General features: G+C 61.0%; 1 protein-coding gene across 1 annotated transcript in view; it reads right to left on the bottom strand.

The window, feature by feature from the left end:
- Window positions 1–2693: 2693 nt before the first annotated feature.
- The window catches only part of SH3TC1 (SH3 domain and tetratricopeptide repeats 1), a 40122-nt gene continuing 17857 nt past the window's right edge, over window positions 2694–24958 (bottom strand). Inside the window, 12 exon segments of the mRNA XM_027545149.1 lie at window positions 2694–3031; window positions 6069–6265; window positions 7195–7345; window positions 8227–8500; window positions 9654–9834; window positions 12653–13876; window positions 13879–14319; window positions 16152–16196; window positions 18863–18996; window positions 21754–21949; window positions 22880–22956; window positions 24715–24907. Coding sequence (XP_027400950.1) covers window positions 2810–3031; window positions 6069–6265; window positions 7195–7345; window positions 8227–8500; window positions 9654–9834; window positions 12653–13876; window positions 13879–14319; window positions 16152–16196; window positions 18863–18996; window positions 21754–21949; window positions 22880–22956; window positions 24715–24907 — 3335 coding nt within the window. The 3' untranslated portion in view covers window positions 2694–2809.

The raw sequence follows: 24958 nt of genomic DNA, 5'->3' as shown, positions 1-24958 counted from the left end.
GTGGCTCAGCCCATGCCTGGCCCGCAGGGGTCATTGAGTTTGCACAGGAGATGCCCACACAGCAGGTGCACAGTGAACCCAAGTGAGAAGGTGCCTGGATGCACCCAGTGGAGACACTGGCTTGGCAGGGCCCCTGGGCTGTATGTCCCTGTGCTGGATGCACACCTGTCTCACACCCACCACCTTGGTGAAAGAGGAGGTGGGGGCCTTGCTTCCCGGGGCCCTGGCCACTGCAGCAGCAAAGCAGGACTGGAGCCCAGTCGGCCGGGGCCCACGGCAGCCAAACGCTGGCCTCCACCTGCCTGCTCCATGCCTCGGCCACCAATGGGGGCTGGGCGTGGGGGCTGGCGGCCCTGTGGTGTGTGCCTGCTCCATGCTGGTACACAGCTTCTCGTCACGCTCAGGACCCTGGTGTGGAGTTTGGTTTTGGTTACAGATGAAGAAGAGACTGAGGGTCTGAGAGGCTGGGCGATTTGATCAGAGTGACTCAGGTTCTGGATCCGGGTTCTGTAGCCTGCGGTTGCTGGAGCTCGGCCCTTGGCAATCATCACCATTAATAGGAAACAGGCCACTATTAGCCCCGGCTCTGAGCTGAGCCCTCGGCATCTCAAATCCTCACGTCAACCCCAGACGCAGCGATCATCCGCTGTGTCTTAGTTGCGACCAGACTGGGACTCTGAGAAGTAAAGCTTCTCGCCCGAAGCCCCACAGCCTGTATGTGAGAAGCTGGGATTTGAACCCACAGGTTGGACGACTGGGCCTCACCTGGACCTCCAGGTCTGCCGCCCTAGAGCAAGGGGTCCTGGGCTGCCCGAGCCCCCCGGGGGCCTAGGTCATGGGGCTGGGACCCCGGATGGGAGTGGCGGAAACCTAACTGCTCCTGGACAGCCAGGGACCCGCAGGTTCCGAGGCAGGTGGTGGACCAGGCGTGACCTGGGCCCCACCCCGCGCGGCTGCAGGCCCGGCCGGGCAGCTGCCCAGCGAGCCCGTGACCTCAGAGCGCTGTAACCCTGGGGTCACCGCGCGGCTGCAGGCCCGGCCGGGCAGCTGCCCAGCGAGCCCGTGACCTCAGAGCGCTGTAACCCTGGGGTCACCGCAATGGGGCTTCCCGCCGCCTCCAGCACGGGCCGTCACGTCTTCGTGTTTTCAATTACAGTGCGGCCTCCGCCCGCTGTGCGCACCCACCCAGCCCTCAGAGAAGGCAGCCCAGGGTCAGGGTTACAGGGAAGTCTGTTGGCCCTGCTGCTGGGACCTGCCGCTTCTGGAGAGTTCTCTGCTGTCCCCTGGCGGTAGAGGCCTGGGCGGTCGGGGGTAGCCATACAGGCATATCTAAGCAGAGAGAGGACTTTGGGGCTCAGGGGTCTGGACCCCAGGACCAGAGAATGGTGGAGCGCCCCTGCCCACCTCCCCCCGACTCTGGGCCTTCCAGGCTCCGCCTCCTGGGTGCAGAAACAAACCAGGGGTCTTCTGACTCTGTTTCCTTCTGTTAATGAGGGTCCTGGGGAGAGAGATGGGAGGGGCCATGACTGCTCGGTGGTCCAGGAGGCTTCTTTGGGGACACAGAGATGTTGGAACTAGCCAGAGTGGTAGTTTCACAGCATTGCAGGTGTACCATATACCACTGAATTATTCACTTTTAATGGTAGGTTTTACGTGATGTGTGGGCTTCCCTGGCAGCTCAGATAGCGAAGAATCTGCCTTCAGTGCAGAAGGCCTGGGTTTGATCCCTGGAGCCCACTCCAGTGTTTTTGCCTGGAGAATCCCATGGACAGAAGAGCCTGGAGGGCTACGAGAGGTCCACGGGACTGCAAAGTCGGGCATGACTGAGCGACTAAGCACACACATGGGCACACACACGACGCTCATTTCATGTCATCAAAAGAGAATCTCAGAAGGGCGCCGTGGGGCTGCCCACAGCCTCCGAGCCTCAGCACCCCGTCTGTGGGTCAGGAGCCGGTTTCAGCCCTGCCTGAATTCCCAGCCCTCGGCGGGCCACGGGGAGGGACGGGAGAGGGGGCAGGGCTGGGGTAGGCGGTCCAGATAAGCCTTCAACTACACTCAGCACCCAGTGGCTGTCACTTGGGCTGGAGGCCCTGCCACCGTGTGTCCCGACGGCTGACCAGAAGCTGCAGGTGGGACTGGCCAGGCTGGGCCGGAGGACACCCAGGTGGGGGAATATTTGGAATCCCTTCTCCTGTCTCCGTGACAGACGAGGGGCAGAGATGTTTGGGGTAGGTCCCTGCCCTCAGGTCCTAACGGGGCACATGATGTGAGGCAGGCTGGCAGGCTGGCGCAGGGGTGAGTGCACTGGCCTCTGGCTCTCTGCCCCTTCCTACCTGCTGTGCGACTGCGGGCAACGCACCTAACCTCTGTGTGCCTCCGTTTCTTCAGCCGTTCATCAGGAGACAAACAGTCCTGACCTCGAAGTGTGCTTCGAGCATTCCAAGCAGAGAGGCCCCAGCGCTGGACACTCGGTGAGGGTATAGGGGAGGGAGAAGGTGCCCAGGGAACCCCACGACCCGCAGCTGACCGGCTGGGGGGACCTGGCCTGGGACGGCTGGACCCCCAGTCCTACCCGCCCACACCCAAGGATGGGGTGCAGCAGCGGAACGGCCCCCCGGGGACGGGGCCTGATCCCCGCACACTCCCCAGGAGGCAGTCCCGGGACGGGGGAGCCTGGGGACTCCAGAGGGCTCTCTACAAAAACACATTTATTGCTGCTTTCCCCTTGACTGCATGCGTCCCTTTCCCAGGAAGCCAGCCCCTGAGACCCTGGGCCAGCCGGGGGCCATGCCTGCAAGCACTGGGCTCAGGACGGGGGCCCGGGGGCCAGGCGGCCCCGGCGGACGCTGAGCTCTGTGGCGAAGGTCCGCGCCTTCTGGTAGAAGAACAGGGACGTCTCGCGGTCGAGCAGGGAGTGGTGGTAGATGGAGGCCAGGCGCGCGCACAGCTTCATCTGGGCCCGCTTGCTGCCCAGGCCCATGGCCGCCGCCAGCGCCAGCTGGTAGTACCCGGCCGCGTCCAGCGGGTCCTGGAGGCAGATGGCGAGTCAACCGAGGGGACAGCACCGCACCAGGGAAGGGGACCTCGGGGGAGCTTCTCCCTGGGCTAGGCCCCCAGGCCAGGGCAGCTCCAGGGCTGGCCTGCAACAGCGCTCCAGGCGGGCAGGACACTTGCTCGCCCCAGACGGGCCAGCTTTGGTGCCTCTGGACGGGCCCTGCGTGTTTCTCCCAGGGAGGAGCCCCCTGTTCCGCCCAGGGCTGCCTGAAACCAACTGGCCATCTACGGGGGCCTGGACTGCTGTCCCGGTGGCCCTGGGACCCCTGGTCCCTGCTCCCCGCCTTGACCCTGGAGCCGGGGCCTCGGACCTTGTAGGACCTGGTCCCCTCCTCCTGGAAGCCTCTTTCCTGCTCACCCCCGGGGCCTCTGGAAGACAATCCGTGGCTTCCCCTTGGGCTGAGCTGAGGTCTGGGAGGCTGGGGTCTGAGAGGTCCCTGCAGGGCCATGTGGCCCACGGTGGCCTGGCTTGACCCCTGCAGCCCAGATCCACGCTAATGCCAACATGCCCGGCCTTTTGCACCAGGCCCAGTGCGAAGCGGCTCACAGGCGTCACCTCTCAGAATATCCCGCCACCCTGAGGGGGCGTGACCCCCCCCCCCCCACCCCGCAGGACATGGGCTCCCAGTTCAGACGCATCTTTGCCCTGGACGCACTGTCCCCAGGCTGGGGTGTCCCACGTCCCCTCACCCCTGCCAACTCTGCCTCCCACCCCAGTCTCCACGTCTCCCCTGGAGGTCCCCCGAGGGCCGGCACTAAGCCCAAGCCTGCCCGTCCCCTCCTGCTCACAGGGGCTCCCCAGGACAGAGGACAAAGTCGCCAGCCTTGGTTCGTCACTGACCCTCACACAGAACAAGGACCCAGAGGACAATGGAAGCAGGCATGTGGAGCAGTCACTGTCCCCTGGCCAGGCAGGGGGACCCTGTGTGTGTGTGTGTGTGTGTGTGTGTGTGTGTGTGCACGCTGCAGGGAGAGGGCAGGGAGCCAAACACAGCTGACTCTGGGCAACAGCACCCACCAGGTGCGACTGGCCTGAAGCACAGGGAAGCTTGGCAGCTTGTGGGAGCCTGGGAAGCACCTCACTCAGCCTGGAGTGGGAGCAGAGGGCTTCCTGGAGGAGGCGGCATCCCAACTAAATGGAAGGAGCTGGCCAGAGTGGGTGGCGGAGGGGGCGGCGTGTGTATTCCTGTGCACGTGTGCACATGTGTGTAGAAGCTAGTGGGTGGCAGGTCCAGGATTCACACCCACGTCTTTCCTCGTCCAAGTCTTGCTCCTTCTGCTATGACACAACACGCTCGGGCTAGAGAGTCGGTCGGTGAAGATGCCCCAGCAGCCCCCACCTCCAGGGCAGAGCCCCCAGGCCCCCCTTTCTGCACAGGGCCGCAGGGTCCCCATCAGTGAAGCCCCAGCCCACTGCCCCTCATTCTGCCCTAATCAGCTGCCCATGCCTAGCCTAGTCCCCTCCCTGCCCTGTGGGGGCACCAGCTCCTGCTTCAGCAAAGCAGTTGAAGAGCGAACCACACAAATCCTGAGCAGCTCGGGGCCTGGGTCTCGGGGGGAGGGCTCAGCTGCAGGGGTCACCACTGCCCACGGAATCCCCCAGCACTGGACATAGCAGTGGCTGTAGGGATGACTTATGGCCAGCAGGTGGCGCCAGTGCACAGTCAGGCCCGCCTAGTCAGGGGGCTGGGGGTTACCCGTGGGCAGTAGGGGGTCTTCCAGGGCCGCTCCAGCTCCTAGCTGCCGCTAGTTGGGGAGGGGGACGGGGAGAACTCAGCCCCGGGCTGGGGCACCCTCACTTCTCAACCCACACAGATCAGGGATGCCGTGCAGAGGCAGGGCTAGACCCAGAGTAGGGGTGATGTCTGCCTGTATGGGGAGGGGGGAAGGGGCAATAAGGAGACATCCCTGGGCCCTTGTCTCATCCACCGCAGGATTCACAGACGAATGGAAAAGTGGCCCCAGCTCCCACCACTGCAGCTCCGACAGGGCAGGGGCTGAGCCAGGGTGCTGGGTGTTCCTGCTGTAAATCCTGGGGCAAGTCACGCCCCACCCCAGCCCCGGTTTCCCTCTCTGTGCAGTGAGATGATAAAGAGGACACGCCCTCTCCCCCAATCCAGGTGATATGAGGATTCCAGGAAGGAGGAAAGGGAAGCCTCCTTTCCTTTCCACAGACTGGCAGCCTTCCTGGAGGAGGTGTCAGGGTGTGGGCTGTGCCTTGCACCCTGAAAATGAAAGTGTTAGTTGCAACCCCGTGGGCTGCCAGCCCGCCAGGCGGCTCTGTCCGTGAGGATCCTCCAGGCAAGAATACCGGAGTGGGTTGCCATGCCCTCCTCCAGGGGATCTTCCCGACCCAGGGATCGAACCCGAATCTCCTATTGTCTCCTGCACTGGCAGGCGGTTCTTTCCCGCTAGCGCCACCCGGGAAGCCCACCTTGCAACATGGTCTCTGAGAATAATGGTGCCATTTCCCCCGTGGCTCAGCTGGTGAAGAAGCCGCCTGCCACGCGGAGACCCGGGCTTGATCCCTGGATTGGGAAGATCCCCTGGTGAAGGGAAAGGCACCCACTCCAGTATTCTGGCCTGGAGTAGTTCAGGGGATCCCAAAGAACTGGAAAGGACTGTTATTTCACGTTCTCACTTTCACTTTCCCCCACCCTAGGAAGGTCTTTATCCACCTCCTACATTTTTTGTGGCTCACTCCTGGTGGACAGTCAAGACCCAGCCTTGCAGTCACCCCATCCAGAAGCCGCCTGCCACCCAACTACACTCATTTTGCCCTTTACCCAGTGGCAGCTTCCCCCACCGACCCTGAGCTCTTGAGGGCAAGGCCTGACCCGCCTGGAAGCAAGGACGGTGTCCACTGGCCTCGCCAGCAGCTCACAGCGGGGCCCAGAGCTCTGGGGAGACCCCCAGGACTCGAGGAAAAGGACCACGATGCCTCCCTCGCACCAAGAGCCGGGCTACGGCCCCCACGCCCCACACCCAGCCCTGCCCGCACCCCTCTCAACCTTGAGGTCGTAGAAGATGATGTTGCCAAGTGCCAGGTACACCTTCACATAGTACAGGGTCTCCTCGTCGAACTCCAGCGGTGAGGTGCAGAGCGACAGCGCCTTGAGGTAGAAGTGCTCGGCCAGCTCGCCGTGGCCCAGCCGGTGGTGCAGGGCAGCCAGCCGGTGGCAGGCCACCCGCTGGTTCAGCTGGTCCCCTGGGGATGCCGAGGGGGCAGATGCCGTCTCACAGCCCCGGCCAGTCCCCTCCCACCCCCCAGACCGACGTCCCATTCGTGCTAAGTTGCTTCAGTTGGGTCCGACTCTGCGGCCCCAGGGACTGCAGCCCACCAGGCTCCTCTGTCCACGGGATCCTCCAGGCAAGGAGACTGGAGTGGGCTGCCATGCTCTCCTTTTCCCGTCTTTAAGGGGCACCTCTTGATGCCCACTCTCCTGGCACCTCGGGGATGTGGCAAAGTCGTGGAGCAGGACACCCCCCAGCCCAGGCCTGCACAGAGTCCCCTGGACAGGGAGCTTTGCTTACTGTTCTGACCGCGAGAACGCAGAAGCCCTGCAGTTTGTGCCCCAGCAGACACGACCTTGGGCCTCCCTGCTGTATCCTCAGCCGCCCTCCACCCCATCCTTGGTGGGAAGTCACCAGATGACGCTGCCTGCAAAATCCTCCCCCTTCCAGGGTGAGCTCTGCAGGTGAAGGCCCCCCAGGGGCCCACCTACTGTGTGCTCGGCCCTGTCGGGCTCCTTGCCTCGGGGAAGACAGATGGCCTAGAAGAGCCGGGCATGGAGGGACAGGCCCCTGGAGAGGAGGACGGGTTTTGGCCGGCAGAGAGCAGTGGGGCCCGGGGCCAGCGAGGAGGGGAGGCCTGGAGGGCACAGCGGGCAGAAAGGCACCAGGCGGCCCTGCCTGGCGGGTCCCTGAATGTCCGTGGTGCAGGGCGCCCCGGCCAGCCCCCTGGCCAGCAAGGTAGGGGCAGGGCGGGGGCACAGAGCTGACGATGCTCAGGCGGGGCGGGACAGGTTCTCAGCAGCCTGGCCCGGGGCGGGGGAGAGGAGCCTGCGGCCCCGGGGAACTCAGGCCCTGCCCAGACCTCAGGGGTGGGGGGCCCTCGGGGCGGGGTGTGGGGCTCACCCAGGGTGAGGCTGAGTGCCAGGGCCGTGTGGGCGAACTCCAGGCCCTCCTGGGGCGTCTCCGTCTCAGCCAGCAGCGCGGACAGCTTGTTGCACAGCCGCAGCTCGGCCTCCCGGCTCCCCGTGGACACCGCCAGGGGCAGTGCCCGGTCCTGAGGGGACAGAGGCAGGTCAGGCCTCCTCCTCCCACAACAGGCAGCCAGGCCCGTGCCGTCCTGAGGGCCCCCAGTTCTGCCCCCATGAACCCCCTGGAGCCTCGCGTGCTAGGTTGCTTCAGGCATGTCTGACTCTTTTGTGACTCCCTGGACTGTAGCCCGCCAGGCTCCTCTGTCCATGGGATTCTCCAGGCGAGAATACTGGAGTGGGTTGCCATGCCCTCCTCCAGGGGATCATCCTGGCCCAGGGAGTGAACCCGCGTCTCCTACGTCTCCTGCACTGGCACTGGGAGGCGGGTGCGGTACCACTAATGCCACCCGGGAAACCCTCCCCTCCCCCCCACACCATCAGCCCGCAGCAGTGTGCCAGACCTGGGGCCCTGGGGCGTGAGCAAGGGGTGTGAGCCTTGCCCGTCAGGCTACACTGCACGCCCTTAGACCAGCCTTGCTCCTCCTGGGTGCAGGGGGCCTGGCCAGAGGGTCCAACATGCCCTGGGCACCAAAGAGGCTGCTTTGATCTGTACCCTGGGGCCCAGCCTCATGCGAGCTGGTCAGACAGAGGCGGAGACGCCTCCCTCCCCAGGAGGCACGTGCAGACGTGAGCCCGGTCCGGCGGCCCTGCATCTGCTGCGCTGTGTGTCCTTGGACCTGCCCCTGCGCCTCTCTGAGCTGCTTTCCTGCTCTGTAGAATGCGGGCAGGCCCTGCCTCACAGGGCTGTGTGGCTCTGTCCCGCCCAGGCTGGGGCTGGGGGTTGGGACAGTCCCTGACCAAACCACCCGGAAGCTAAGCCTGTGTACGAGGTGGGGAGGTCCTGCCCCCCAGGAGGGTCGCCCCTGAAGCCCACTCGCCTGGACCCACGGGGCGCGGCGGCGCTCACCCGGTAGAATGACACCGCTTTCTCGCGATCCCAGGTCCCGTTGAAGAAGATGTCTCCGGCCTCCTCGAAGAGCTGCAGCCCCAGGCCGGGGTCCCCCGTGTACAGGGCGGCGTTCTGCGCCGCCTGGATGTACAGGTCCACCAGCTCGCTCTGCCGTAGCACGTAGTAGATCTTCCCCGCCTGCAGCCAGGCGTGCGCCTCCTTGTCCTTCTTCAGCAGGTCGATGAAAACCCCCAGGCTGCGCTTGGTGTACTCCAGGGCGGACCTGTAGGCTCTGGGGTTAGATAGAGGTGGGTGCTCAGAGCCGGCCTCCTGGGCCGGCCGCCCCCCTGCATGGAGGGGACTGGGCTCTTCCCGGGGGCCCGTCTGGCCACCCTGGACCTGGGGCATCAGGGGGCCAGAGCCTGCGTGTCCAGGCTGACTGAGACCAGGGCAACACACGGCCCTCGTCCAGCAAAGGTGAGGAGGTCTTCGGGAGGGAAGCAGGTGGCCGTGGGGCCTTAAGGAGTGAGCGATTCGTCTCTGCCCCACCTCCACACACACAGGCCCACGTCACCTCCAGACACAGCAGGGATCATGGCCCCTGGGCAGAAATGTAGAGCCCATCCAGGCCAGGGGTTCTGACACGGATGGAGCATCAGAACCACCCAGGGGGCTGGTCAGACACAGATGGCAGGGCCTGGCTCTCGGAGCTGCTGGCTCAGGAGGTCCAGGCTGAGGCCTGCCACGCGTGTGTGCTCAGTCGTGTCCCGCTTTTTGTAAACCTGCGGACTGTAGCCCGCCAGGCTCCTCTGTCCACGGAATTCTCCAGGCAAGAATATTGGAGTGGGTTGCCATGCCCTTCTCCAGGGGATCTTCCTGACCCAGGGATCAAACCTGCATCTCTTGCATCTCCTGATTGGTCCTGCTGTGAAACTGAAGCCCCAGGGTAAGAGGCGTCCCTCCTGAGTCCCAGGGAATCCAGCCCCTTCTCTGCTCTCAAGGAGCCCCCACGCTCATGGGGTGTTATGGGACTCTGCCAGCCTGCGAGCTGTGTGGTCCAGCCATCTGTTCCCCACCCCCGGTCGGGACGCTCTGGGTGGGCTTCACAGGTGACCCCGAAACCCTGCTCCGGGGAAGCAAGCGGGGCAGTCACTGTCTCCTGTGGACTAGGACCCTCCAGGCACACATGGTCCCTGTCCTCACACGTGAGGGGACAAACGAGACCAGACTACGTGGCCTAACGCTGGGCCAACGGGAGAACACTCAGGGCAGGCTGGTGCCAGCTTCCAGAAGCTACCATGGCAGGGAGGATGACTCAGAAACACATGCTTCACCCCCGCCCTTGGGGACAAGACAGAGCTTGCTGGCTCGGCGCCCGTCGCCACAAGGACAGAGGGCTGTCCTGGGACGGCGTCCACACCCTCCCGCCCGGGGCCGGCCCTCACCGCTCGGTGCCCAGGGACAGGTAGAGCTGGCTAATGGTCTCCAGGAGCTGCCCCTCCAGCACCTTGTCGTTCACTCTGCGGGCCAGCGAGAGCTGGAACTCGTGGTAGACGACGCAGCGGGCCTCGTTGGGCACGACCGCGCTGTAGAAGTGGCAGAGCCGCTGGACGGCGAGCAGCTGGCCTGGCGGGAGACGGAGGGAGAGGCCCTGTCAGGCTCTGCAGCGGCCTTCGAGGGGCTGCGGCCCCTGCGGCGTGCCCGCCTCTGTGAGCTGGGGTCGCTCCATGTGGGGACAGGCTGGGTGTCCGGCTTGAGGTCACACAGCCGGCCAGCAGCCGTGACGGGGCCAGGCAGGGCACGTCACAGGTGCTCGAGGGACAGTGCTGGTCACTGGAGAACTCCCAGGCTGGGTGGTCCCGACTGGGCTCCCCTGATGGACTGGGACATGTTTCTGCTTCACAAAGCTCCTCCCAGACAGACAGGGGCTGCATGCGAGCATGCTCAGCTGCTCAGTCGTGTTCGACTCTTTGCAGCCTCGACAAGGCAGACAAGTAAGCTGAGTCCAAAGCTGGAGCAAAAGACATTCGGTGGAGACGGGATTCAAATCCGGCTCCTGCATTCCACAGTCGATGCTCCTTCGTGAAGCCGGGCTCCAAGCCCACAGCCTTACTCGCCTGTTCTAAAGCCAGAGGAATGGAAACAACTGGGAACTTACACTACTGAAAATGACCCGGCGGTGAACAAGCCAAGAGAAGACCTGATGACACCACAAACCAACCAGACCTAACAGAGCGCAGAGCACACCCCCAACGACAGCAGAACACAACATCCTCCACGTGCCCATGGGACATTCTCCAGGACAGACTAGAGGCTGCCTCTCAGAACCATCTTCAGTAAGCATAAAAGGGTCAAAAGCATACGAGGCATATCTTCCAGGAGCAATGAATGAAGTAAGAAATCAGTAACACAAAGGAGTTTGGAATATTCACGTATCTGTAGAAATGAATAGCACATTCCTAAATCACTGGGCTTCCCTTGTTGCTCAGTCGGTAAAGAATCTGCCTGCAACGCAGAGACCCGGGTTTGATTCCTGGGTCGGAAGGATCCCCTGGAGAAGGAAATGGCAACCCATTCCAGTATTCTTGCCTGGAGAATCCCATGGACAGAGGAGCCTGGCAGGCTACAGTCCATGGGGTTGGTCGCAAGAGTCAGACACGACTTAGCATCACCACCAAATCACCAGTGGGTCAAAGAGGGAGACTGGGGACTTCTTGGTGGTCCAGTGGTTAAGCTTCTGCACTCCCAATGCAGGGGACCTGGGTTCAATCCTTGGTCAGGGATCTAAAGCCTGCACGCTCCAACTAAGATTTTGTATGCTGCAACCAAGACCGGCTCAATCAAATAGCTAAGTATTTTAGAAGATAAACAACCAAAAACGAATAAAAATTTCAAATAAAAAACCTAAAGTTCACCCTTAAGAAACTAGAAAAAGTTAACTCGATCCAAGGCAAGCAAACGAAAGGAAAAATCAAAGTTCAAGAGGAGACGATAAAATAGTAAAGTAGAGAATGGAAACACAGACAACAGTGAAACCAATTACAGTTCTTTGAAAAGGTTAACAAAAGTGACAACATTTTAGCCAGACTGACCAAGCAAAGGAAGGAGGTAGCCGGAGAGGACTAAAATCAGGAGGGATACATGGGACATCACCACGGATCTCACGGAAAAAAAGGGGAAGCCGTGAGCGACCGTACACCAACAAATGAGCCGACCTCGATGAAAGGGACAAACCCGAGAAAGACACAAACCAGTGAAACGCACTGAAAACGGAACCAGCGCAAGGACTGGGTGACCCGGGGTCAGCACTGCCCTCAGTCCCCTCCCTGCTCCATATGGCGGAGGGGCAGACCCCCTGACCCCCGGAGGACCTCCTGGGTCCCCCAGCTTTGCACTCCCAAGTCTGAATCCCCTAGTGCCTGGGCTGGGGGCGTGGGGGTCACAGAAGTTTTCTGAGAGGCCAGCGGGGGGCCAAGTGCCCTTGGTGACCATGGCCCGCACCCACCCAAGGCTGCAGGGCAGGTCGGGGGACCCAGCTCCTAGCCCCTCCTGGAGGTCCAGGGGATCCCCCTTCCAGCCTCACTGAGCAGAAACTACATCCCTCAGTAGCACCCCAGTGCTCTCAGAAAAATGCCAAACCACAGCCTGAGGTCTGGGGCCCCTGCCTAGCTTCCCACCTGAGGCTCTCACCTTCATCACCTGAGCCACTCCGAACTTGGCACCACCCCGCAGGGCCCAGTCGCTCACCCCAGGGCCTTTGCACAGGCTGCTGCGCCTCCTGCCAGGCCCCCTCCCGTACTTGGCTAAATTCTTCTCTTCCCTTGGGTCCCAGACTAAACAGCCGGCCCCCTACCAGCTAGGCCCTGGAGCCGCCCCACCATCAAGCTGAGTGCCTGCTTCTGGGGCTCTCGTGACCTGAGCATCTGTGTCCTGTGGCTTGGCCGCCAGCCCCCAGTGAGGACCACCTGGGCCTGTTTGCTGGTGGAGCCCCGCCCACCACCTGTCACTCGCAGCAGCTTCCCCGCACGCTCTGGGCCTGGGGAGGTGCCTGGTGTGCCTGGCTGTTGGGAGATGCTAAGGATACAGCGCCAGCAGAACACCCGGTATGCGAGGCCCACGTGGCCGCTTTGGCTTGGCTGCCCCCCTGCCTGGCCTGGGCTGCGTCCGGGGTCACCCACTGCCTGTCTGCCCGAGACTGCCAGGATTCCCGGCCTCGGGACTTTCAGTGCAGAAAGCAGGACGGTCCCAGGCAACCTGGCATGAGCTGGTTGCCATGGTGACATCTGGCCCAGGATGGGGCACCTCAAGGCACCCGCTGGTTCCCAACACTCGGCATTCTCGGTGGAGAAGCGACCGCTTGCCTCCGATTTGCACCCCCCAGGACGCTCTGAACAGAAGTGCAAAGAGCCCTTGCTCCCCAGGCAGCCCCCTGCCCAACACTCACTCTCCCAATGGTCCATCTCCACAGCAACCAGGAAGGCCCACTCGTAGTAGCACTTGGCCTGCCGGGCGAGCTCCCTGCGGGTGCACAGGTCCCCCAGCCGCAGCAGCACCCGGGTGAAGTCCGGGCTGCCCTCCCTGCTGGGCAGCCGCGAGAAGAGCTTCACGGCCTCCAGGAGGTAGTGCTGGGCCAGCCCGCCGGCGCCAGCCTGCAGACACAGGGCCCCGAAGTTGGCCAGGACCACCGCCTCGTTCTGCGGGCGGCTCAGGCGCCGGGCCACCCTCAGGGCGCGGTAGTAGCTCTCGGCCGCCAGCCGGGTCCTGCCGGTTCTTTTCAGTGCAATGGCCATCATGTTGGTGATCAGACCCTCTTGGTCTGGGGTGGCCACCGCGGCCTCCAGGAGGGACTCCAGGATGCCCAGGGCTGCCGGGCTCTGCCTGTGAAGGACATGCAGCCAGGCCAGGGCCACCAGGCGGTCCACAACAGTGCAGCCGCCCAGCCGGGCGTCTGTCTCCACGGCCTGAGCCATGAAGGCGATGGCCCTCCCCTGCCACCCGTGCTGGCTGTACAGCTGGGCCAGGCTGGCGTAGACAGGGCCATGTAGGGCCTGCCCGGACCCAGAGGCCAGGGTGGCCAGTGCCCGCCGGAGGTAGTGAGCAAGCTGGGCAGGCAGGAGGGGGAGGCGCGGGCTGTTCTGCAGGACCAGGGCCGCGCTCCGGAGCGCGCTGCCCAGCGAGCCCTGTGCCCGCAGCGAGGCCACCCTGATGCAGCTCAGTGCCAGGTGTGGCAGGCACCTTTGGCTGTAGATGCTTGCCAGCAGCAGGTAGCAGTCCATGGGCCAGGAGGTGCCCGGGGTCCCCGCTGCCTCAGGGAGCAGCAGCAGCAGCCTCTCCAGGAAGGGCATGGCCTCCTCCGGCTGCTTGAGGCGGGCGTGGTGCTTGGCCAGCAAGAAGCAGGCCCGGGCCTCGGCCTGTGGGCTGCGGCTGCTGATGGCCCTCCGCAGGGCCAGGGTCAGGAGGCTGGAATCAGCCTCGGAGCTGCCGACGTGGCCGGGCGTCCCCAGGAGCAGGGCCAAGGCCTTGGGCACCACCTGTGCGCACTTCTCCTTGTTCTTCTGCCGCAGGTGGACTGAGGCCAGGCTGGTGTACACAGCCGCCACCAGGACCAGGTCCCCGAAGCGGCCCCCGAGCACCCCCAGGGCTTCCTCGAAGTACACGCGGGCCTGGACAGCTTCAGCTGCCGCACGCACAGCCGTCCCAGCAGGAAGCAGAGCCTGGCCAGGGCCATGGGCAGCCCAGCTTTTTTGGCCACCCCACGGGCCTCAGCCAGCCGCCTGACCAGCTCCTCCTCGTCGGTGAAACCGCCTAACACGCCGCTCAGCGTGGGCAGGGAGAGGTCGTACAGGCCCTGGAAACCAGCCTGGAATCCGGGTGAGTCCAGGAACAGCAGCTGCGAGCCCAGGGCCTCTGGGTCGGCCCAGTCATCTCCTGTGTCCAGGCAGAAGGAGGGCTCCTCGGTGGCTGGCAGGCTTGCACCACTGGACGCCCTGTGGATACCGGGGGACCCTGGTTCCTCGGGGCAGCCCCGGCAGGACTTGCATTGTTCTAGAACATTCTTCACAGTCTGCAGGATCTCCTGTGGCTCTGGTTTCAGGCAAGGTGGGGACATTTCTGCAAATGACCAAAATGCCCGGATGGGTGAGAGTGGGATCTGAGTCCAGGCAGGCGGGGGCGTCTCTCTCCTGGCTGCAGCGTCCCTGTTGCCTCCCCCATAAGGCTTCCCTGGGCATCTGAGGTTGCCGTGGGCTGCTGGGCACACCGCAGGGCTCTAGGGGTGACTTTCCGGGAGGACACGGAGGAGGTTAGCCAAGCTTCTACCAGCTAACATGCGTCACCGTAGTCCTCTCCTCTCGGCCACGTGCCGGAACCCAAGACATCAAGCTGTAGCCAACCAGAGCTACTGACCAGCGTGAGCTCCGAAGTGCCCTCAGAACTGACAGTGGAGTCAGCGTCCACCTGCGCGGCCCTAGCACGGGGGCCCCTCTGATGGGAACCCCGGGGTCCTGCTCGTCTGGGCTGGTTTGGGAATCAGGTTACTAAAGGGTTAAAACAAGGGCTGAAGAGTCTGGGGGCAGGAGCTGCCCACGCCTGCCCTGCCCGCCGAGGGCCTGTTGGCCTTGGATGGACTCAGCACCTGGAGGCATGTCCAGCCTTGAGGAGCAAACAAGCTACGTTTCCTGTTGGGAAAACGCGGGCTTTGAAGGGGAATTTGGAAGGAAAGAAGCAGGAGGTAAAGACTCTTCTGTTTCAAGTTCAGTTGTAAAGTGTGTTCAAAGCTATTAGTTGGTAAAGGCTAGGAATTAGAAAAAAAAAAAAAAACAATTAAATACGGTTGAGCAGCAAATGTACAACTCGACCGTGTACTTGATTGGCTAAGAAACGCCCGCGTCTGTTGGAGGGGTGTGGTCTGCCTGGGGGGGTCTTCCTGCATTATCCCTGTTACCCTGCCCCTGACAGCTGAGGTCCTCCCCAAGGCAGCCTGCAGAAATCTGGGGAGCGGGGAGGGCCCCGGGATAGCCCTGGGACCCAGGGGCTGCTTCCAGCCCCCCTCCAAGGGGCCCTTCCGTGTTTGTGCGTGGATGGATCCCATTCCCAGGAAATCTCAAAGGGTCCTCGGCTTGTGCGTCCCCAGGCTGTCCCTGAAGCAGACCGTCTGCTGTGGCGGAGCTGCAGGCGTGGGAAAGAGCACGTCCTCCAGGGACTTTTCCAACATAAGGCTCCACAGTAGCGCCCTCTCCACCCCCTGCACTCCTCCAAGCAGCTCACGGGGAAAGTCAGCTGCTCTGGGTTAAATGAAAGAAACCCAGGGACTTCCTGGTGGTCCAGTGGCTAAGTCTTGGCCTTCCAAATACAGGGGGCCTGGGTTTGCTCCCTGGTCAGGGAACGAGCTCCCACAAGCCCCAACTAAGAGTTTGCAAGCTGCACCTAAAACCTGGTGCAGCCAGAAAAAGAGAGAAAGAAACCCAGAGTCAGGCCTAAGCTCACCCCTTATGGCTCAGAATCCGCCTGCAGTGCGGGAGGCCTGGGTTCGATCCCTGGGTTCAGAAGATCCCCTGGAGAAGGGAAAGGTTCCCCACTCCAGTAATCTGGCCTGGAGAATCCCATGGACTGTATAGTCCATGGGATCGCAAAGAGCCGGACGTGACTGAATGACTTTTTCACTTTCGGGCAATGGCGGGGATGTGCTTCTTTGCTGGGGACAGTGAAGGAGGCCAGGCTATGGGCCGGGCAGTGGAGAGGTCACCCCATCTACACTGGGGGCAGTGCAGGGCGGTGGGCACAGTGCGGGGGGGAGCCTCACCTCCGCTTCACCCAACCTCCCCCCAAGGCCAGACTGCATGTCACCAGCCCTTCCCCATAGAGGAGTGAGGTCCGTGGCCCGTGCCACCCCGAGGCCCAGCCCCACGCCCCAAGGGCTCCCAGGCCATGTGGGAAGGACATACCTTGTTCCTCCTGCTGCTGCTGCGTCTCAGCTTCTTCTGACGTGTCTGAAAAGTCAGAGAGAAGGCCGGCATGACCCTGGGACCAGCGCCTTCTGGGTTGGGGCCAAGTCGGGGGGCAGCTGTAGGACAGTAACACCCCTGACACCAGCGCTGAGCGGGGACACAGTCTGGCCCGGGGCGGGGGGTGTCAGCCAAGAAGCCGTGTCTTCCAGGATGCACCCCCTGCCCCTGCAGGCTCCACCCCTGCTAAGAGGCGGCCTCCTCCTGCTGCCCACTCTCTGGGAGTAGGGGGTGCGCCCCCCGCTGCCACAGGCTCGCCCCGGGGCTGGGCAGCAGAGCTGGGCTTGCACCCCCTCACCCTGCCACCGGTGCTCCCCTGTGCCCCAGTTCCCACCTCCTGGAAACGGGCTGAGTCTGACTGCCCGCCCGGCTGCCACGGAGACCAAGTGAGAGAAAGCGCTGCGTAAAGACAGGGGAGTGTGAAGTGCTGCCAACTGTGCAGCGTCCGGCGGAGAGGACCCCACCGCAGCAAACGAGGCTCCCCACGCAGCTCCCTAAGCAGGGAAGAAACCGTGGGCCAGGCTGGCTGAGGGCTGATCCGCCGAGGCCTCAGTTCTCATTTGACTTGTATGCGGAGTGCGTCACGGGAAACGCTGGGCTGGGGGACTCACAAGCTGGAATCAAGATGGCCGGAAATATCAGCAACCTCAGTATGCAGATAGTACCACTCTAACGGCAGAAAGTGAAGAGGAACTAAAGAGCCTCTTGATGAGGGTGAAAGAGGAGAGTGAAAAAGCTGGCTTAGAACTCAACATTCAAAAAACGAAGATCATAGCCTCCAGTCCAAATACTTCGTGGCAAATAGAATAGGAAAAAGTGGAAACAGTGACAGACTTTATTTTCTTGGGCTCCAAAATCACTGCAGATGGTGACTGCAGCCATGAAATTAAAAGACGCTCGCTCCTTGAAAGAAAAGCAATGGCAACCTAGACAGCATATTAAAAAGCAGAGACATTAGTTTGCCGACAAAGATCGATCTAGGCAAAGCGATAGTTTTCCCAGTGGTCATGTATGGATGTGAGAGCTGGACCGTAAAGAAGGCTGAGCGCCAAAGAATTAATGCTTTTGAATTGTGGTGCTGGCGAAAACTCTTGAGAGTCCTTTGGACAGCAAGGAGATCAAACTAGTCAATCCTAAAGGAAATCAACCCTGACTATTCATTGGAAGGACTGATGATGAAGCCGGAACTCCAATACTTTGGCCACTTGACGTGAAGAGCCGACTCATTGGAAAAGACGCTGATGCTGGAAAAGATTGAAGGCAGGAGGAGAAGGGGACGACAGAGGATGAGATGGTTGGATGGCATCACCGACTCGATGGACGTGGGTTTGTGCAAACTCAGGGTGATAGTGAAGGAAGGGAAGCCTGGCGTGCTGCAGTCCGTGGGGTCACAGAGTCAGACACGACAGCGACTGGATAACAACAGCAAAGGAAGAGAAACCCAGTAGTGTAAACCTAACGTTGGTGAGAAAACGCTTATAACACGTGTCAGCAGGCAAGCAGGAAAGACACGCACGAACACATGCTTGTGTGTGTGCACATACATGTGTATATGTGCACAAGTGTGGGTGTGTAGGTACATGTGTGAGTGCACGTGTATTCACATGAGCGTGTACATGTGGACACATACAGGTGTGTAGGTGTGTGTGTGTTTGGGTGTGTCTGTGTGTACTTATGTGAGTATGCATGCGTATGTGTACGCATATCTGTGGGGATGTGTGCATTTATTTCCCTCCTGCAGGAGGAACAGATGAGCTGAAACGCTGCATCCCCAGGGCCCGGGGAGTGGCGGGTAGGCCTGTCCCGCACCGTCCCCTCTGCCCGTGACCTCCAGCTGTGGCTGCCGACACACGCCCTCTCTCTACTGTTCGTACCACAGTCCCAGGCCCTCCTGCTCCCGCAGCCCCAGCGGAGCAGACGGTCTTAGGCTGGTGCCTAGAGTCAGTGGAGAAGCAGCTCAACTGAGACCCGTCCCCGGGGCAGCTGGAAGGCTCAGGCCCCACTTTCCTGAATCTCCCAGCCCCTTATCCTGCTCCTTCTCTCTGTCTCTCCTGTTACCCCGCCACCTGCCCTGAAGGCAGTGCCAGCATCTGTCTGGCCACCTGTAAGTGTCCAGGGGCTGGCATTCAATACTGTGAATGATGGAGGAGGCGGAAGGTTCCTTAAAGGCAGCAGGGTGGGGTTGTCGCCGCAAACAGTGGATGAAGCCGGAGCCATGCCGCCCTCTGCAGAGTGGACAGTCCAGCCTCGCCGCAGAGCAGTGCAGGCGGAACAGGGCTGAGGGGTGTCAGCCGGGGGCAAGCTCTGCACTCTTCATGGCCTTTCGGGGAATCTGACCTAAGAAAACTGTTCTCACAGGCTGTAGGGCGCTTCCCTGTGGCTCAGACAGTAAAGAATCTGCCTGCAGTGCGAGAGACCCAAGTTCCATCCCCGGGCCAGGAAGATCCCCTAGAGGGGGAATGGCCACCCACTCCAGTGTTCTCGCCTGGAGAATCCCACGGACAGAGGGGCTGGCGGGCTGCAGTCCGTGGGGTCACAGAGTCAGACACGACTGAGTGACCAAACACACAAGGAGCAGCCCCCTGCAAGTCCTGAGAGGTCCCCGGGGCCATCCTGAGGGCGGGAGGGGCGCCCCGTGTCCCCCCACATACCCAGTCTGTACATGGTGCAGACATTCGTGCTGGACGTCCTTCTCAGCAGCTGCCTGGCCTCCTCCTCAGAAAAGCGTCCTTCACGGCTAAAGAAAGACCTTTCCTCTTCACTGAGAAAAATCACATTTTCCAAGCTGGAAAAAATCAAGTGCGTGTTAGATCGCACATTTCCAAGTACACATTTCACATGGAGACCCCTTTCCCTCCCTCACTTGGCAGACAATCCCTGTCCAGTGATGAAGACATGAAGATACAAACAAGATAGATCCCGCCCTCAAGGATGCCTCCTCGGGCCAGAGGCAGACACCCAGGAGCAGGCAGGGCTGTGACAGATGCAGCTGATCACAGTTTCTGGAAGGGGTGCTCCTGAGCAGCCTTCAAAACCCCACCGTAAATGCCCCTTCCCCTGTGAGGCAGGCCATGGCAGCTGCGGGCAGACTCAACCCCTCCACTCTGCAATCTCTCACAACTCCTTACACAGCACGGTACAGAGCACACGTGTACTCAGAGAAGTCAGGCAGAGGAAAAAAGGAAGGAACAAGGGAGGGAGGGAGCGGGGGAGGCAACTTCTGCTTATAGAACTAAATTAACAGCAAAATATGAAGCTTCCACATGTACTTCGAAACTTAAGAGGGAGCTATTACGAGAAGTTAAAGAAACCCTTAGGGTAGATTACGACACGTTGGACATAATAAGCCTGTATTCCTCAAAAAAAGTCAGTGTCCTAAAGGACAAAGAGACCGAGGAACTGTCTCAGATCAAGGAGATGAGACTCGAGAGACAGACAAGTGATAATACGGGGTCTGGAATTCTCTTTGGCTAAAGAGGGGATCACCGGAAAATCAGTAGGCTCTAAGATCTGCAGAAACAGTTCTATCAGTGTCAGCGTCCTGATGTGGACAATTGTGCTGCGGTCATGCGAGCGATGTCCTGGTTTCAGGAAACACACTGCATTATTTAGGGGTAAAGGAACATCGTGTTTGCAACTGATTCCCAGAGAATTTAGAAGAAAAAAAATGAAGTAAAAAACAAACAGGAGAAAGTAGGCGCCATAACATGTTATCATTTGGGCAAACCAGGTGAGGGATGCAGAGGAATTTACACTCTTTTCACAACTTTTCCTTAAGCCTGAAATTACGACGAAATAAAAGAAATAAAGAATAGCCACCAGAATGTTCATTAAACAAAAGGTGGAAGGCCCAGATCTGGCACAGGAAAGGCGTTTAGAAAGTACTCGCTGAGAAAATGAGAGGTTGTCGGGGCTTCTCTGGCTGTAAATGGGACCACTGGCACGGGGCCCCGTCAACCTTCTGGGTTAAGGGAGGGCAACAGGCCAGCTCAGACCCACAGCAGGTGCAGCGCAGACCCTTGGAAGCTCAGGACACGTTCAAGTCACACGGGGCCCAGCCGTCTGTTGAGACGTTGCGGTCTCCCCAGAGACGGTGCCAACCATCTGGACCGAGGGCACCCAAGCAGTGTTTCACAGAACACCGGCTGATGCGGTTGGTCTGGAGGTCAGAGAAGTGTGAAAAACACACGTCAACAGGAGAAGGAAGTTTCATGCTCTGGGTGCCTTGCTCGTGCTGGGAGTTCCACCAACCAGGGCATGTGGAAAGCCCGTCGGTGCTGGTGAAGTTTGAGATGAAGCCTTGGGGGCAGCACGCTTTGGGGAACGAAGGTCTGGTTTCTACTGTCAGCATCGGAGCCCAGCCCAGCTTCAACCTGCTTCTGATGAGCGGGCGGAAGAGGCTCTGGAGCAGACAGACCCTTGAGTTAGGGAACACAGCAACTGGTAGGACATGTGATGGCAGAGTGGCAACCGAGACTTGGTCTTAGAGGCACAGGTTTGTCTGAGGTGCCAGACAAGAATGAAACAGGATATCAGGGCTGATGGGGCGCTAGGGACAAACATCTCATGATGGACCCAGGGCAGCTGCTGGCCCAATAACAAGTCTTTTCCCCACACTGACTCCTGGGTACTGACGTCTTAACAAAAGGCCAAGAACATACCTACGCCGCTGACCACTCTCTAAAGGTCGCCTCCCTCCGCCCCTGTGCTGCCCAGGGCCAGGTGGTGGGGACCTGGAGGCGACTGGACAGGCCTGGCTCAGAATTCCCCAGATGGGGTGGGGAGGCTTGCACGAGGAAGGAAGCACAGTCAGGAAGGGTGCCGCCCCCGCCCACCCCCCAGGGATGGCAGACAGGACTAGGGGCCAGCGGGCGGTCAGAGCAGTGGCCTCTGAAATGCGGGTCAGCAAGGCCTGGGGCTCAGGGGGCCTTGAAGGTCAGATCCAGAGCTTCAAAGGGCTTTATGAAGGGGAGTGGAGGGTGTACTCGGTTGAATAGTGTCCCCCCCACTCCCAAATCCATGTCTACCTGGACCCTCAGAAGGTAACCTTATTTGGAAATAAGACCTTTTTAGACAGGATTTAGTCAAGGATGCTGGTGTGAAGAGATGATCCTGGGTTATCCTTGTGAGAAACAGGAGACAGGACTCAAGCATGAAAAGACAGAGGCGGGGTGAGGGGGGTGATGCGGCCACAGGCCCAGGGCCGCCCGGAGCCGCAGGAGCTGGGGGAGGCGGGGAGGGTCCCCCGGGCCCCGAGGGGCAGGAACGCTGCCAGCACTGTGATTTTCACGTCTGGCCTCCAGTCCTTGTTTCAAGCCCTCGACTTTGTGCCACTGGCCCCGCAGCCCCGGGACACCCGTTCCCGTGGACACCTGTGTGTCGGGGCAGCCCAGCCGCCCTTGGGGGAAGGGCAGGAGAGGGTCCAGACAGGAAGCAGAAGTCAGGCCCCGGGGACAGCGGGGCGGCCCCGGGCCGGGCCCAGCCCCGGGGACAGAGATGAGGGTGATGAGGAGGAGGAAGGGGCAGGCCCTCAGCCACTCACTCAGATGCCTGGCCCTGCACATTGATGAGGCTCGTCCGCACAAACCCGACCTGGCCGGAGGCTGTGTGCCGGCCCAGGCACCAGGGCAGGCCGGGCACCTGAGCGCCCAGGATCTCGATGCGGTCACCGCTTCGGAAGGTCATCTCTTCGGGCCCTGAGCCCTGGCAGTCCGCTACGGCCAAGGCCGGGCCCATGGCTGCAGGAAGGAGGCCACACATGGTCAGTGCGGGGAGGCAGGACCAGGAGGGGCCTGGGTGGGCCAACAGGTGGCCCTCAAGCACACCGTTGGTGTCCCTGGCCAGGGAGCTTGCGGCTCTGCTGAGGACTGACCGAGCGCCCGGCCAGGGTCGTGAGACTGCAGGGCTGGGTGTCCACGCGGTCCTGGGAGGTGGTGCCTTATCCCTACCCTGAGCACGAGAAACCGAGGCCTGGAGACGTTGATCAACTTGGCCCAGGGCCCACTCGGGGCAAACCCAGCGGAAAATGTTCACTTAACAGGCCCACAGGCCATGCAGACACCAGTCAGTCTGGGTCAGATCAAACGCACTGGGCCTGATGGTGGCTCAGATGGTAAAGAATCCGCCTGCAATACAGGAGACCCGGGTTCGATCCCTGTGTTGAGAAGACCCCCCTGGAGGTGGGCACGGCTACCCACTCTAGTATTCTTGCCTGGAGAATCCCATGGACAGAGGAGACTCGTGGACTACAGTTCATGGGATCACAAAGAGTCAGACACAATTGAATGACTAACACACAAAGGGGCCAGGCTGTTTTTTCGGAAGAAGACCCCCGCCCGCCCCACCCCCATGGTCTGAGGGTCCTTCGAGGGGTCTGACGCGGCACTGGCAAGAAAGCAGAGGCCTCGGAGGTGCTGGTGGAACGGGGCGTTACTCGGTAGAGGCAGAGCAACCGGGGACCCTGGCCTGGCCTCCCTGGGCGCTGTGTGAGTCTGGGCCAGCCAGTGGACCTCTCTGAGCCTCCTTATTGTCTCAGGAACTGGAGAGGATCCAAGCTACCTTTCCTGGCTTGGGGAGGACTCAGGGGAGCCAGAAGCTTCTGGAATGCAAGCGCCCGCCCGCCTCAGCCCCCTCTTCCCCAGGGGAGGAGGACCAGCAGAAGCACTTACCCATCAGCTGGACGTCCGGCGCCACGGGTCCACCCAGGGGGTCGTTGACAGAGTCCTTGGGCACCCTGAGAGCCCACCTGGAGTGGGATGAGAGGGGGTTTCAGATCCGGGGCAGGTTAGAACCGTGTGCAGACCGCACAGGTCACAGCCACAGGGGCCTGAGCAAAGTCCACCGCTTACTCCTACTGCACGGACACCGTCCCCGGTGCACACACACACACACACACCACCTCACACACACACACACTCACAACACACACACACACACACCCCACCCCACCCCCACACACACTCACCAAACACACACACCTACACACACCCACACCCACACCACCTCACACACACACACACTCACAACACACACACACACACACACCACCCCCCACACACACACACCACCTCCCCCACACACACACACGCACCAAACACACACACACACTCACAACACACACACACCCCACCCCCCCACACACACACTCACCAAACACACACACCTACACACACCCACACCCACACCACCTCACACACACACACACGCACCACCCATACACATACACACCACCTTACACACGCACACACACACCACACACACACACAGACACACACACACCACCTCACACACACATGCACACACTCACCAAACACACACCCACACACACCACAATCGCATACACACACACCAAACACACACACACACCACACACACACACACCTACCCACCCCCCACACACACACCTCACACACCCACACACACACATATACCTGCACACTGACACACCACACACTTACACACTCACCAAACACACATACACCCACCCACACACAGACACACACACACCCACACACATACACACACACATAGCCACCACACACATACACTCACCAAACACACACACATGCACATTCATACCCACACACACATACACAGACACCACACACACACACACACACATGCACCCACCCACACACAGACACACACACACACACACACACACACACAGTGTGTGGCCTACAGGCCCAGGTGCCTCCTGCCCTCCCACAGGCTGGCATCCTCACAGACCTCCCTCCATCATCTATGGACTGTCTCACTGAAAACAAGGAGATCTAGTTTCTCTCTTCACTTTGGCTGCCAGGAAGCTCAAGGCAAGTCTATGCCCACTTCAGCACATGAACAGGAGCCTGCACACTACCTGTCCCTGCCTTCCCCAGGCTTTCGCTGCTTTGGTTCTTATCTGCATAGATCCCTGCTGCTGCTGCTAAGTCGCTTCAGTCGTGTCCGACTCTGTGCGACCCCAGAGATGGCAGCCCACCAGGCTCCCCCGTCCCTGGGATTCTCCAGGCAAGAACACTGGAGTGGGTTGCCATTTCCTTCTCCAATGCATGAAAGTGCAAAGTGAAAGTGAAGTCGCTCAGTTGTGCCCGACTCTTAGCGACCCCATGGACTGCAGCCCGCCAGGCTCCTCCGTCCATGGGATTTTCCAGGGAAGAGTACTGGAGCGGGGTGCCATCGCCTCATGGGCACAGGCTGTGTGGCTCCCTCAAAAGCTTTCCGGAATGAGCCAGAACATGAAGCCAGAACCCCAGGCTGCACACCCCCGGCTGTCTCATTCCAGAGCAGTCCTGCTGGGGAGGTGTCCCTGTCCTGTTGTGCCGGTGACCGCCCGAGGCCACACGCTGAAAACAGCGGAAGGCGTGGAGGCCATGCCTGCCTGGGGCTCACACCGGTCCCCACCCACCCGCCTTGGCCGACGATGGGCCCCGGCCTGGGGCAGTTTCCACGAAGCCTGCCGGCAGCGGGACCCGCAGGAGGCAGAGAAACAAAGGTCGATACCTACTGATGGAACGGAATCAAGGGCTCCGGAGCGGCCGCCGCTGCCCCCTCCGCCTCCGAGGATGTGCCGGGACTCGGGGCTGGAGAGTCCACTGCTGTGGCCGCGTCTGCCTGAGGACCCCTCGGAGGCCGCCTGAAGGGCTGGGGGCCGTTCCTCACTCTCACATGGTGGTCAGGACACAGGACGAAGAAAGGCCCTTCAAAGCGGCAGAGGGCGGTCATGCAGGCAGCTGGACACCAGGGGCAGC

Source organism: Bos indicus x Bos taurus, chromosome 6 (genome assembly GCF_003369695.1).
Source record: "Bos indicus x Bos taurus breed Angus x Brahman F1 hybrid chromosome 6, Bos_hybrid_MaternalHap_v2.0, whole genome shotgun sequence".
In the NCBI taxonomy this organism is placed as follows: Eukaryota; Metazoa; Chordata; class Mammalia; order Artiodactyla; family Bovidae; genus Bos; species Bos indicus x Bos taurus.
This window is presented reverse-complemented; position numbering and strand designations above follow the sequence as displayed.